Source organism: Seriola lalandi, unplaced genomic scaffold (genome assembly GCF_002814215.2).
Source record: "Seriola lalandi dorsalis isolate HSWRI2012SDOR001 ecotype SW California unplaced genomic scaffold, Sedor1 jcf7180002054691, whole genome shotgun sequence".
Lineage (NCBI taxonomy): Eukaryota > Metazoa > Chordata > Actinopteri > Carangiformes > Carangidae > Seriola > Seriola lalandi.
The window spans coordinates 1351810-1366236 of record NW_019525244.1 but is presented as its reverse complement, the minus strand read 5'-3'; the positions used below and the strand labels follow the sequence as shown (position 1 = coordinate 1366236).

At 38.9% G+C, this 14427-nt stretch overlaps 2 protein-coding genes across 9 annotated transcripts in view; both read right to left on the bottom strand.

Annotated features, from left to right (window-relative positions):
* LOC111667598 (mitogen-activated protein kinase kinase kinase kinase 4-like) overlaps positions 1 to 1678 on the bottom strand; it is a 66068-nt gene extending 64390 nt beyond the window's left edge. For all 6 annotated transcript variants that reach the window (XM_023423344.2, XM_087178542.1, XM_087178544.1 and 3 more), the window contains exons 1-2: positions 1512 to 1678; positions 416 to 481 (exon numbers count right to left, since the gene is read on the bottom strand). In XM_023423344.2, coding sequence (XP_023279112.1) covers positions 416 to 481; positions 1512 to 1568 — 123 coding nt within the window. In that variant the 5' untranslated portion in view covers positions 1569 to 1678. The remainder of the gene's footprint in view (positions 1 to 415; positions 482 to 1511) is intronic.
* Positions 1679 to 7649: 5971 nt separating this feature from the next.
* On the bottom strand, positions 7650 to 12843 carry LOC111667599 (beta-1,3-galactosyltransferase 2-like). 3 transcript variants are annotated; one of them, XM_023423347.2, is made up of 4 exons: positions 12717 to 12843; positions 10022 to 10184; positions 8980 to 9210; positions 7650 to 8540 (listed from the first exon to the last, which is right to left on the bottom strand). In XM_023423347.2, exons 1-4 carry the CDS (start codon positions 12719 to 12721, stop codon positions 7941 to 7943), a joined length of 999 nt encoding a protein of 332 aa, XP_023279115.1. In that variant the 5' UTR covers positions 12722 to 12843; the 3' UTR covers positions 7650 to 7940. The 3 variants fall into 3 exon arrangements, with proteins under 3 accessions (XP_023279115.1, XP_023279114.1, XP_023279113.1); XM_023423346.2 differs by lacking the exon at positions 12717 to 12843 and adding an exon at positions 12181 to 12709; XM_023423345.2 differs by lacking the exon at positions 12717 to 12843 and having other exon boundaries at positions 10022 to 12174.
* Positions 12844 to 14427: the final 1584 nt, after the last annotated feature.

The window sequence follows — 14427 nt, the reverse complement described above, 5'->3', positions numbered from 1 at the left end:
AACCACTCATACATATACACAAACAGATATTGCGATAAGGAAGTGAGCCCCACCCAGGGCCCTTTAAAGATGCTGCAGATGCTGGTGTGTGTATGTTACAGGATATTTCAGTCAAATGAGAATTTCAGCTATTTTTTTTGTAACTGGAAGTAGCAGAAGGGAGTTTTACCAGAAATGACGTGTCAGATTCTGTAATATACCATGTCTCCGTGTGGCAGGGCTGTTGGTGGATCAACTTACTGCCAGCGTTTTTGTGTGCAAACAGTGTTTAGATGGAAACATGACAACACAATTAAAGCATTTTTTCGTATCAGTATCACAGTTTACAGCAGTGTTCAAGTGCTTTCATGCATGCATGCAACAAACCAAACCAAATTGGAAAAGAGGGACAGAAAAGCATCATGGGAGTGCTTACCTTGTACACTTGACCATAGGTTCCATTGCCAACCACCTCCACCAACTCAAAGATACCTGCAGGATCCTAGAGAAATAAAAAAACATTAACATTGTCAAGAAAAAGAAAAGAAAACTGGGATTACAGTAATGTCACGTAGCAAGTATGTGAGCTGAGTCAAACAGAGAGAGCAAAGATGAGTATAATTAATATAGTCAAGAAACGAAACAACAGTATAACAGTAGAAACAGTGTAGAAAACGGTGCATTTCAGCAAGGTCACAGGTTCATGCCATGCAAAACTATGACAAGTAGCTTTATATACTCAGTGCTGAGGGCAAATGGAGAACAATGCATTGTTATACCGGGATGTGGACTGAGGAAGTGGTACTGAAAATGCGGATAACATTGTGAGCTACAAGTAATGAAAATACAGATTGAAATTTGTAATTTTATAGATTATGGCTTCACTGACTACTGAAATATTATCACCTTGAAATACATAAAATGCCATTATATTTTTCTAGACATATAGTGTCATTATCTCCAAGGATACCAATATTATAGGACTGAGACACAAACAGTGTAGTTTAATGACCAATGAAAAAAGATTAAGGAAATTCCAAACTGCAGCATAGGACCAATATAGACTAGCGTTTCAGTATTATAACTATGTGAATTTGGTTAAAACAACAATACTGTATGTCACAAGTGTGTGACAAGAGTGTTTTCTTTTCTTTATGGTTTTTCTGTCATACAGTTTACGTTAGTGGGTTTTCTTGTTGTCGATCACTTGTTGCATGTCAACTTTTCAGCAAAGGAAAATCCAGTGTGTAAACACTGTAACTTGTAAACTTACAACAAACAGGACACAGTGCAGACAGAAAACATTATGTTACTCGATACATTACACACGAACACTTAAACACGCGATAAAAGTTTCTTAAACAGTACTTAAAGTGAGAGCCGACTTTTTGGCAAGATTTTTTTTTTAAATCTCCGACTGCCCACTAAGTTGTTGCTTGAAACTACCGTTAAGTTTCAAGGAACACCCACCACATCCTACAATGTTTACTCAAACACTTCTTTAAAAAGGAGGACAACATTTCTATCCTTACTCTTAAAGCAGCGAGGTCTATACTGTCCAAACTTCGGGTGGTGTTTTCTCTCGACATTGCTGCCAATAACTTTGTCAGCGTGTTGATGTTTGTAGACAAGACATGGACGGTCACAGTTTCTTCTCTACAAACTAACGGCTTTTCCTCGTCGGGTCCATTCTGAGGTTTGGCTAGCAGCGTCAAGCTAGCCAGTGTCATACACACGACTTCCAGACACGCCTTTCAAAATAATTGTCTTCCTCGGCACACCTGTTAAAAATGGATTGATTTGGGGGTTTCTTTGTTATTGATGATACAAGATGATACGGTGACTATCAGCAATATAATAGAAAAACATACATCATATCAAAACATGTTAAACCTTCTGTAGCTTTAGCTAAACCTATTGTAATTCCCTACATACAGTGGAGTCCAAAAGTTGAAACCACTTTCCCCATTGTTAAATGGTCACTGTGCACAGGCTTGATTGAAAGTTATTCAATTATTTAGTTAGTTTTAATTGCCTTTTTCGCGACCTAATTCTTTCTTTTATTATTATTTACTGTTTCAGGCCCGAGTCAATTTTACAACTCAGCTTTAATTATGAAACTACCAACATCCCGTTTCCGGGTGCAACAACTACGGTTCACCTAACTTTACTGAGTTGTTGCCCCTAGGTTGTGCAGCTGAGAAGTGATTTCTCAGAAACTTGACATCTAGTGAACCGACGAGACGAAGAACCTTTATTTTACTAAACCGCTGTTTCTACAGTGTTGGTGTCCAAACGTAGTTTACTGGAATAATGAAGTGTAATACACAACAATCTTTCCACGTGTATTCGTGTCCGTGGTCGTGCGCGCGCGTGTGTTTTTGTGGTGAAAGGTCCTCCTCACGTTATTCTATAAAAAAAATAAAATAAAAAAAACTCAGTAGTCACTGTCTACTTTGTAAATTCCTTTTGTAAATCAGTGATAAGTGAATTAATAACAAGATAAACATTCAGTAAGCTTTACTGAAAGGAACGTAAACACACACACAAACGCCGACAATGTGACTACACTGAACATGTTGCCCTGACAATCATTCTTACAGTTTACCCTCAATCATTCCTGAGCATTTGCAGGTGTTTTATTTCTATTCTGGTATCCCCTTCACATTAAGGGGGCACATCATATTTATTTCATAACAGTTGACATCCTAAGGATGTCAGCCATTTGTTGTTATTTTACCTCATCCTTCAACCTTTTTAACATAAAAAAACTAAGCAAACATCAAGGCTGAGGTTGACCCAGTAAAGGCAGACTTCTTAGCTTTAACAGACCTATTCCACAGCAGACACTTGTGATAGCACACGTGATAGCAGGGAAAGCCTTCAGTAACACTAATGAATGCTGCACTGTGCACGTGTCCAGTTCCAGATCAGAGAAGCAGAACTTGAAATTTGTGATTGTACATGAAAGAAATTAAAAATTAAAAAATTCTTCTGCCTATTTTTAATGAACAATGCTTGTTTTGTCCCATCTTTCTGTAATGTCCTGGTGAACATCAACAAAGTGGCTCTTTAAACTTTGAAGGAAATGGGGCCTGCCAACAGGCGTTCGCAAAATAAACATTTTAAAACATGCTGTTCAAAACAGATTCTCAAACTGTGTAATGTGTGTATGAGCAACTTTTTGTGCTATATACAAGTCTCACAGCTGCCACTAATTTTGCATGATGGATTTTTGGCCACATGGGGGCAGCGGAAACAAGTTGTGAACAAAACATTGACAGAGCATCAACTAGGTAGCAACTTATTGCTTATTTACACATGCAGCCATAACAGAGCAACAAATTAATTTATCTGGTGTGGTGTTTGCGGCCACTTGGTGAATCTGTTTGAGATCTTTGTACCAACTCCTGAATATCTGGCTCTTACGCTGTTCAATGCTCCACTCTGTTCACCAGCTTTTTGTTAACATTCTCTGCTGTTTGTTGCTGTGCAGGTAGTGTGCCATGGGTTTTTAGAGCTTTGTCTCTGAAAACAGCGCTGCCTGCTGCAGCTAAAAATTAGGCTATGCGAGTGGTGAGACTGAACTAAAACAGTAACGTTTTCACTCAGATAGATTAACATTGAGCACGAAAGTCACTTCAAAGCTCTGTAGCTTCATAGTTCTCTGTAATTTCATCACAAGCAACCCCCTGTTATATTCACAGCTATAATCAATATTAAGACAATATTGATTATAGCTGCTTATTTGTGATAGTACAATGTATTCATAAACATAACCCAATTACACCTTCATGTTTTACCAACTCCAACTGATGTGTGCTCATTGTTGCAGTAAAAATTCTGGCTCACTTATTTCATGCGTCTGTGTAAATTATGCACTGTAGGCCTACTGACAGGACATGATACTTGATATGAGAGAATAATAATTATCAGCTATTGGCAGTGACTTGGTATCGGAATGTGATGAGACAGTCCAACCAGGCCAGAGCTAGCTAGTTAGCATGCTAACTTCAGTAGCAGAAAAGAAGTGATAGAAATACAAGCAAAACAAGAAGGTTGCTTTCAACCACTGGAGACAGCTCTTGGTAAAGGAACGTAAGTAAGTAAAGGAATGAAGTCTGATGCTGAACTCATCCAGTTTCTTATAGACTGGTAAGTCAACAGCTGTTAATGCTAATGTTGGCTATGTAGCAATAGCAAAACTTACAAATAGCTCCCATTAAGTATGTTCCCTCTCAGTTATTTATGCTGCAGTATTTATTTGCTTTACCCATGTAATTATGTTTTTAAGTGCAAAATGTATTGGAGAGATGGAGCTTCACATTCCAGTCCCCTGACTGAGCCATTGAGTCACAGTCATCATGGTGGAATAAGGGTCATTATGTGGTGGGACACAGTCAGTGTGTGTATGTGTGTGTGCGCGTGCATGTGTGTGTGTGTGTGTGTCGGGCAGAAACAGAGAACGCAAGACTATGCTAGAATCCTGTGTGTGAGTGTGAGTGTAGGAGAATAAGAGAAAGATGGCAAGTGACTCTCTTGCACCCTCTGTGTGTGTGTTTGTGTGTGTGAGTGACTGTGACAAATTAAAGAGTGAGAGAGGGGGGAGAGAGGATAGCTACGAGTGTGCAGTGTGTGTGTGTGTGTGTGTGTGTGTGTGTGTGTGAGTGTGTTTGTGTCCCGGCAAAGAATGGTCTCTCTGTGGTCTCACACAGTGGCCCTGTTCACACCAGGGTCAGCTGCCTGCACACACACACACACACACACACACACACACACACACACACACACACACACACACACACACACACACATACACTCAAACACACACATTTCTGGACTCGTATCCAACCTAAACAAGACAACATTCTGTGAAACAACTGAATAAGAAAATTCCAGAGTGATGGATGTCGTTTGTCTGTCTCTCATTTCATTTTCTGTGTGTGTTTGTGTGTGTGTGTGTGTGTGTGTGTGTTTCTGTGTATATGCAATCAGGTAACGAGGTATTCTGTGTCTGTGTTCAGAGGAAGTTGACATTCCACTTATCTCAACCATTTCCTCAGGACACTTGCATGCATACATGCACACACATACATACACGAATACACACACAGTATGCAGTGATAAAAGCTGTATCACTGTAAGTTCCTCAGAAGCAAAGAGAAGGGAGGGGATTTCTTATTTTTTCTATACATGATGACAAATTTCTTATTCAAGATACAAAGAAGACACAGTCACAATGAACATGGTTTAAAAACAATGGTTAAAAATGCTAGATAGTCAGCTGGTTACAGACAGGTGACAAATTAAAGGAAAAACCTATATAAAGAGGCTTACTGAGGTGTTCGAGACACAACGAGCCTCCAGAGCAGCTTCTATTGACATATTCATCCCTGAAATAACTGTATATTCTGAAGGTAGTAGAAACATCAGTCCAAAATCTCTGTGTTTAATTGCCACACCCTGTGAGTCACATCATCTTCATGGTCAGCAAACCATCTGGTGCCCCAAGATAAACTCTATTATCCCAGGTGTTGTCATCCTGGAAAAGACCTCTCTCAATTCCACACAGCCTGCAGTTGTCAAAAGACAATCTTAGAAATTAGTAACAGGAAATGTTGAAACTAAGCGGCTCATATCTAGCATGGTCTAGTTGTTTGACTTCTCCTGAACTTGTGATTAATGACATTTCACAATCAGGCCAAGTTCCTTGGTCAGATTCAGGGGGCTGACACCGGGCCAAGGAAAGACCAAGTTCGAATGCAGCTACCCCATCCCCAAAATTTGCCATTTGGTCCTCCATTGCCAGACACTTAGCCAACTCAGACCCTCCAACCCACCTGACATTAAAGTGGTTGCAGAGGGGTTAGAGACAGAAGCAGTATAGAAGTTAAAGTTTAGCTTGCTGCAGGTATTGGTGATCGAGTTGGTTGAGGTCACTCAAGAACAACAAGTGTTTAACCTGGGACCCATCAATATAGTTAGCTGCTAGAACAGCATGTCCTCACATTGGACATTTTTTTCATCCATCTGAGGATAAAAATATAAGAATAAGCACACATACACACAAAGACAAAGAGAAAAAGATCCTGCGGAGGCATACTGCAGTGATTCTAATAGGCTGGCTGAGCACATCTTTTTATCTGTCTCTGTCTCCCTCAGTGTCTCCTTATCGGCCTTTTTCTCATGGAAGAGCCTCAGACACCGGCTCACAAACTTTTAAAAGATACAGATGCCCTGATATAGAAAAAAAAAAACCCAAAAACATCTGACAGGATTTTAAGTTGGGATGTAATGTAGAGTCACTTAGGAATTATAAATGGAATTGCTGTATGAAAAGTTATCAAAACTTAATTAGCACTTTATTTTATTTCTCTCATTTCCTATGACACTACTCTCCTTTCCCTTTTTCTGCTCTCTTACCACACGAGAGCGCTGTTGCTTTTGTTTGCATATTACCAAGCTCATGGGTGACATTGCTCTGTGTGTGAGGTGAAACCCCCACCCGAAGTGTTAGACGGCTACTTTCACTTCCCTATAAAGGCAGACATATCAGGAAGTGGTTTTTAAAGATGTGTTTGTTTCGGTGTGAAGAAGAAAAGAAAAAATGCAAATCATTTTATGTCATGTGCATCAGTTGAGAGATCAACAGATAGAAATCTAATGAAACATTAATTTCAACATGATTAAACATGCTATCGTTTCACAATACAATTCAGCTCACTGTACTTCATATGAATGGATAGAATATATAATCTCCAACAAGAAAAATTGTTAAAAGGATCATTCAAAGAGCAGATAAGCACGAGGGGAAATACTTATGCTTGAATTTTGCCGTCATCAGCTTCACCGAGGATTGTAGCTTCCTTAAATAGTAACTCATAGTAAAAGTAAATTATTTAATGCTGCTTGTTAAAGCTACAGTATGTGACGTTTGTCTAATATTCTTCAGTTCCAAAACTTATCTTAATGTGTACATGTGCTGTCAAAGGCTTCTGTGACGTAGTCTCTCTTCACTTGAAGATGAAACTGTGATAACCAAATGAAGCAGTTAGTTGAACATCATATGCAGAAATCATTTGCTTGCTACATCAAGCTCAGTGAGGTTTGCATGTTTTTTGTGTTTACTGCTGAGGGTGCCACTGAATGTATGGAGAAATCCTTTTGCTGGTGAATAGTTTGGTTACAACTCTAATAAAAGAAATACATATAGCTGCAGACTACTGTGAATCTGTTACTCCTGGCAGTACATTTAATTCCTGTTGTGGATATGTAGATTGTTGCAGGTCAGCAGATACTGCTTTGCAGTACACCCTGAGAGCTGAGAAGTTTGTGGTTGTATGCAGGTGTGCTTGGAAAATAAACATCTTTCTTTTCTAAGTTAGGTTTCTGTGGTGAAGGACAGTCAAACTTTGTGTTTGACTATTCTTCATTCCCCTGTACAAACAAATTTCCACTGTCTGCATGCCATTAAAGTTACTTTGAAGACGGAATTAAAATGTTATACCGGTAGGGGCTTTGAATGCAGACAGCTCCGTTGTTCCACAGTGTGGTAACTATTCAGCCTGCTACTTCTTTGTGTTTGTGCAGGTTAATATAACTTGTTTTAGTGAGAGTCACACTTTGCGTCCTGGGAATGTAAGCTGCATAGCCACAAGAGCAATTGTAAATATCATCATAAAATATTTTAATTACATCAATATCTTTACAACCATTTGTGCAATCTTTGCAATCAACTAAAATATGACACATTTTCCTTACTGTCAAAATGCATATCTGTCTCACAATCTCTATCTTAGTATCAAAAGTTGATTCCATACGTCACAGAGAAAAAATATCATGATGACAGTAACTTAAGATGAATATAGGGTTATGATGTAACTGCTGTACTGTGCAAAGGGGTTATGCATTTACAAGGTGCAGCTTTTAAACGGTTTAAAAGAAGGCATGGGCAGAATTGATTAACAGCCACTTTGTGTTTGAGTCTCATACATTCCCCATACATCCAGAAGCTGCTGAGAGCTCCCCGGTATTGTTGTAATGACAGAGGTCCAGTAACAGCTGCTTGTCAACAAAGGCATCATTTCCATAAACAAGCCACTGTGAGGAGGATCTGTTAGTGCGATTCCAATATGTCTCAAACACAGTCCCACATAGACATCTTCAATGTAAATAGCTTTAACATGCAAAGATGCCTCCAGTATCTTTTGGGGCAAATCCAGTGAGAACACATAGCCCAGTCCCTGGGCGTACGGTGGGTAGGTTGGCTCGGGGAAGGCAGAAACAGGCAGAAACCACTTTGAGGTCTGGTCTCGAATAACAGCAGCATACCTTACCACATGTCCTGTCAAGTAGCGATGTTGGGGGGCTTTCAAAAGCATGTCAACAAGCTTCTGGACATTAAGGAATATGTCCGAGTCGACTTTCATGGCATAGGAGGTGTTGGGGCAATGAGAGCTGAGCCATTCAAACATGACCATGGTTTTAATGGTGAGGTTATTGTAGCTGTCCACAAAGCTACTCTGGAGAATGTCTTTATGTCTCCGGCTTTCCTGTAACACCTAAAGAAAGACAGGTAGGACGCTTGGTTTAGTTTCCAGTGGAAACAAGTTAGCAAACACTTGGTTATTTCCACATACAGCAGATATGGAACAACATTAGTGTTCATTTTGAGTCATGTTTCTGGCCACCTGGCAAATGTAAGTCAAATCCACTCTCCTATATCTGAAATATCTGGCTCATTACCGATAAATGCTCGACTGTGTTCACCATCTAGTAACTTTGTCTGCTGTATGTGCTGGGCAGGTAGTGTACTGTGTGTTTATCAGAGCTTTTTTTTTTTTTTACTGAAAACAGCTGCTGCTACAAACAGGTTTGGTGACAGCATTTTGATTTCCCCCAATGAACCCCCCCAACATTTCTTTCTCTCATGTTTGTTGAATGATAGTAGAAAGGGATACTGAAAAAGAAGTCAGTAATTAAAAAAATTAATATACTCACTTCCTCATCCAGGAGCTTATCTCCCTCTCTGGACACCCCCAGCAGGAAGAAGTGGCTGACAACTTTGCCCAGCACTGTAGTTTCTTTGCCCCAAGTGTTACGAATTATGTCACGGGCCTCCCTGTTGTGAATTGCGACTGGGATCATAAGAACCAAGAATGGACTTTCCTGCTGACATCTGATTGGTTCATCCAATCTGAAAGTGTACTGGTGCGGGTATGCCACAAAGTACTGTGAAGCAGAGGAAGTTGGTGTTTTTGAGTGTTGCATCTCATTAGTGCTGGGTTAAGACTATCTTTTTTTTCTGTAGCCTACTCTAATGTTAGCTGCACAGTGAAAAGATCTATTACGATGTGTTGAGACAAAGTGAATTTTTGAATCGCTATATTTATTTGTGCAAATTTCAGTGATGGACTATTTGTGTTGTCTGTGTTTATTTGCTCAGAACTGCCACTGTATCAGCTGTACAAACATAAGCTTTAGCTAGCTAGCAATGTACACTTCCTGTTTTTTTTACCTGCTACACAGACTTGGTTATGGGTTTCAAGGAATTAGTAACTGCAACAGCATCATGTATAAAAAGGAGAAACAGCATGTTAATAGTGATTTATACAAGATGCAAGGGGTTCACAGGAGGCCCATTTGGGGTCCTATGACCATGGTTTAAACACATACATTTATAAAACTCGAGTTACATCCAGGTTGTCTCATTATGTGGTCTCTGTGTTTACATTCATCTACTCATACAGAACAGTGATCCCAGTGTAATCCATTTGAGACTGAGAGTCTTTTTCATTTCCACAGCCCTGTACCCTTGGAGCCTGTGCATGTAACTGCTGTAGAAGTAGCATGCCCCTTACAGCAGGTACAAATTCTGCTTTACTCTGATGATTCATCTGAAATGTATGACTGTTCTTATTATCAGATTAACAGGTAAACACAGCGCTGATCCATTACGTGTGTGGATTTGTCTTTGCCTTGGTCATTTTGATAGCTGCATCTGTTTCAAGACACGGACACAGAGACCGGTAGATATACTTACACTGCCAATTTCAGTAGTCATATTGTTGTAAGATTGGTTCAACACTGAAGTTGCCCTCCAAAAGTTCAAAGGCAATGGTACCTTGAAAATATATATTACTATTCCCAGCATGAAGGGCGGCACCAATAACCGTGGCCTAGCTCTTGTCCATGGAGTCTTTTCACTGCCAAGACAAAAGTGAAAATGGTCATCTTTAATGCCCATTAACTGCACAGCAGAAGCACTTTACAATCCATTATGGGATTGGAATCAGGAAGCACTTTGCTAATAATGCCTCTTCCTTGCCTAGTAATGCAGGGAATCTTCATTAGTAGTGATTTATGTATAACTGTTTACAGCAAGTAAAGGAGTTTCCATTAAGGTCTGCATCCATCAGAAGTGTGATGTATGTTAACACAATGTACACATTGATGTGAAGTCTATTGCTTTACAAGCTTCTGTATGTAGCCTTCATGGTACATATAAAGCAATCAGTCAACATAATCAAGAATCTTCTAAACTACTGTATAGACAGACTAAATGAGAAATAATCGCACTTCTGTAAGACTATACAAATCTTGCCCAAACCTCTACATTTTAACATTCCTACACACTTCCCTATTTTAATTTATTTACGTCATTAAGGCCTAGTGATTAGTAGTAACAGTGATGGCAAAAGGGCTATGACTCAAATTATTACTTATTACGACTTTCAACTTCAGTAGACGGATGTGAGAACAGTCTTCTGGTATCATAGTCTGGCCACAAGTCATTCTGCACAGTGAAGGTTAAACATTAAACTGAAGTTGTTGTTGTTGTTGTTGTTGTGTTGCTTAAGGTCTGGTTCCAGTTCTAATTTAAAGAAACACTGTAAACATACAAAGTTGCTTTAAGGTTAAAAATAGAACCAGGTTTACAAATACAAACAACCAAGGATTCACTTCTTATTATTAAGTCTTAGCATTGATCACAACATGATGTCACTGTCAACACCTGAAAACTGACAACTGTGACCTCCCATAACAACAATACTACAGCTGTTCCCAATGTTGAAACCCACAGATATGAAAACTTACAGTACTAACTCTCACACATAAATAACACCGATGAGGAATAAGTCTCTGATTAGAAATATAATATATCAATAAATTTAGTTCAAATATACTAGAAGAAGATCTAATTGCACTCATACTTTTCTGTCACTTCTGTGTCAGTGATGGACTGCATATAGACATAAAGACATAAGAAACTGAAAAACAGGAAGGAAAGACATGAGACAACAGAAAATAATTGAATAAAAACTATGAATTATATACAATTTTCATTACATTTGTAGTGGGGACTTTCCAGGGAAATAAATAATGATTAAACAGTGGTGGGTTTGGAGGAGAGATTTTTCTAGAGGTTTGTGGAACTGTAAGATTTCCCATGTGACTTTCAAAGCTATGTCTGTGCATGTTTTAACAATGGCATGTAGAGACATAGATTTTGTCAGAGAGAGAATAAATGAAACAAGCTGCTCAATTGGTTCGGCTCACAGTGAAAAAGGAAATCTTATAGGTGATTTTCAGATATACTGTATTTATTTGTAATTTCTTTTGCATGTATGCATGAGATAGTATGTCTGAGTGCCAAATGCTAAATCGAATTGTACAGATCCAATTGAAGAAAAAAAACATCAATTTAGAAAAAGAATATGATTATATAAAAAAAGATATAATCAGATACATAATCAGATTAAAGACAAAGACACTCTAGTTTCCACAGCTTCACTTTGAGAAGTTCAGATATTGTACTGTATGGAAACCTGTTAAAAGTAGCTATTAGTAGTACTGATCTTACTGTAGCAATTTTCTCTGCAGTTGAGACCAGGAAAAAACAGAAGCTACCAAATATTATTTGCTTCTCTGGTTGAACACTCAATTAAACATCACAGCCACACACTCAGAAATGATACATTCGAACACGAATAAAGACATTAGCTCTAATGTGTATTAGGAGCTCAGTTTCCACTGCAATTAGTCTGACTGATCCGATAACACAAGACAGGACCTGTTCTAACAGCTTTCACGTTTAACAACCAAATTGAGACTTTCACTTTACCATGTGTTTACCGTTGTGTTTTACCATATGTTAAAATGAACACATTTCAAAGAAACAGAATTAAAATCTAAACTTACCCTTTAGAAACACATTTCTCCTGCATGTTCAAAGACGTGGTTGAGAAGAGATTGATTTCACAACTAACAGCTACCAGCACGCCTCGCACAACAGACAGACAGCGGCAAATAATGAGGATGTTTATGGGGATATCTAACTGTCAGACTGCACCGTGGTTTGTGACCGCGTGTGTGGGAAACACACACCAGGCCTCCTGACAGACACACAGTATACTGCAATTCATGTGAATGCCTGTGTTGGATATTATTTACAACAAGATTTAACTGATATGGTTTGAAGTGGTGGCAGAATCAACATGACTTAACATGCAGTTTGATTTGCCTGTTATTGCAACACCATCACATTCATGCCAACACTCTTTTCCGTCAACACCCTATCCTGTTCACTCTCTCCCTTTTGCAGATTTCAATATTTGCATTTACTCTTCACTCTACTGCTTTTTCTACTATTACCTTTAACACTTGAAACATTTCCTGCATTGACAGACACAACATAAACTTGAATAAATGCATTCAGTCAGCCATGTTCTACTTACTGCATTGAAAATACCAGTTAATGAATTGGAGATTGATTATATGTTCCAGTTTTCTGTTTAGAATGCAGGTGTTGTTTATATGTTAGGCACTTCTGCAGGGAGTTTTTCTATCTTGCTGTGTTCCTCCCACTTTTTATCTGCACAGTCGAGATATAAATATGCATCTGTGACATCATCTGAATGATGTGGATATTCTGAGAAGTGTTCCAGCATTACTGAAAAGACAAAATTAGCATACATTTCCTTGAAAAATACCTGATAAATATACTGATTCATGTAGGGGAAAAATTATTTATTACTAGTGTTTGATTGTTAGATATAGAATTGAGTAGTTATAGTTACACCCAAATGTTATCTCTGACTGCATTTCATGGCCCGCTCTTGGAGGGAGCAATGGACCTGTAGAGGGTGGGTTAAACGAACTAGGAGAGGCCCTTATCTCAGTTGTCCAGAAAAACTGTTTGCTTCTTTAAAAGTGATGAACAGTTCAGTTCTAGCCAGCCTGAGCCTGACATCTCTGACGCGTTTGATCAAACTATTGCTGTGACTTTGTTTGACTCCATTTGCTTGTTCTTTGCCTGTGTTACACTTGCTTGAGTGATTCAAATAAACATCAAAACCTTACAAGGCGTTCTCCTTTGAAGCTTTCTCACCAAACCAGTTTACAGATTTCCACCACAATTCATTTTAAATGTGTGACGGTCCCTGCCTTGCAGAGCCTGTTTGGTGTGTTCTCTTTGTTTTTCTTTCAGGTACCTGGCTGGTAGGCCTGGCCAGTCTCCCAGTGGGTGGCCTATTTAAGATCTGGCTGTCAGCTCTCCCAGGGACTCTCTCGGTCCATCCTGACGGCACCCCGTCTTTGACTTGGTTGGCTTCGGCCTAATTCTTAGTTGTTTTACTTGGTTGTTATTATTTATCTTGTTTTGTTATAAATAAATTCCTTAAGTTTTGACGTTTCTGTCTATCTCCACTTTTTTGTCATGGCTCACGAGCCGGTTCATGACAAATGCAATGAACTACAGGTTCTTCACTAACATTGAGTGTGGATCATGAGTGACTGACTAAAGCTACATGTTATGAAATCTGCCTCTAAGTTTTCAACTCCCATACTATCTCCATGTATCAAGGGTTTTGTTTTTAATGTGATTATCATCTTCTCTGCCAGTGGCTACTTTCTTCTCTAGCATGTCTCTGCTAGCATTGCTAACATGCTAAACTAAGATAGTGAACATGATAAACAATGTATCTGCTTAGCACCACCATGTGAGCATTGCTCATTGTGAGCATTTGACCATAATGGTGCTGCTGCAGTTGCTGTAGACTGTAAAATCAGTGTTGTAATTGTTCTGTAAAGGGGAAATTACAGAAAGATGGTGGATTTGGTTAACTTTGAAAGAAGTCGAGTGACTTGATGCATACAACATTTTTAACACATATCTGAAACCAAAACTTTTTTTCTATCCATGAAGTGACTGAGACCTAAGTTTCTGCTTCCTGCACTGTAAAATATGTCTCTGCTTAACATGAGGCAAGCAGCAATTACATTTCCTGACAAATGTAATTGATAAAACAAATTAGTAGTGTACAAACTGTTTTTCTAGCAGGCAGGGCTGATTGTCTGCAATGCGTTGACATCAAAAACACAGAGATGGACCCTGTTAACTGATTACCAAAGAGCAAAACTTTACCTGTAGTTCCCTCCTGTGCAACA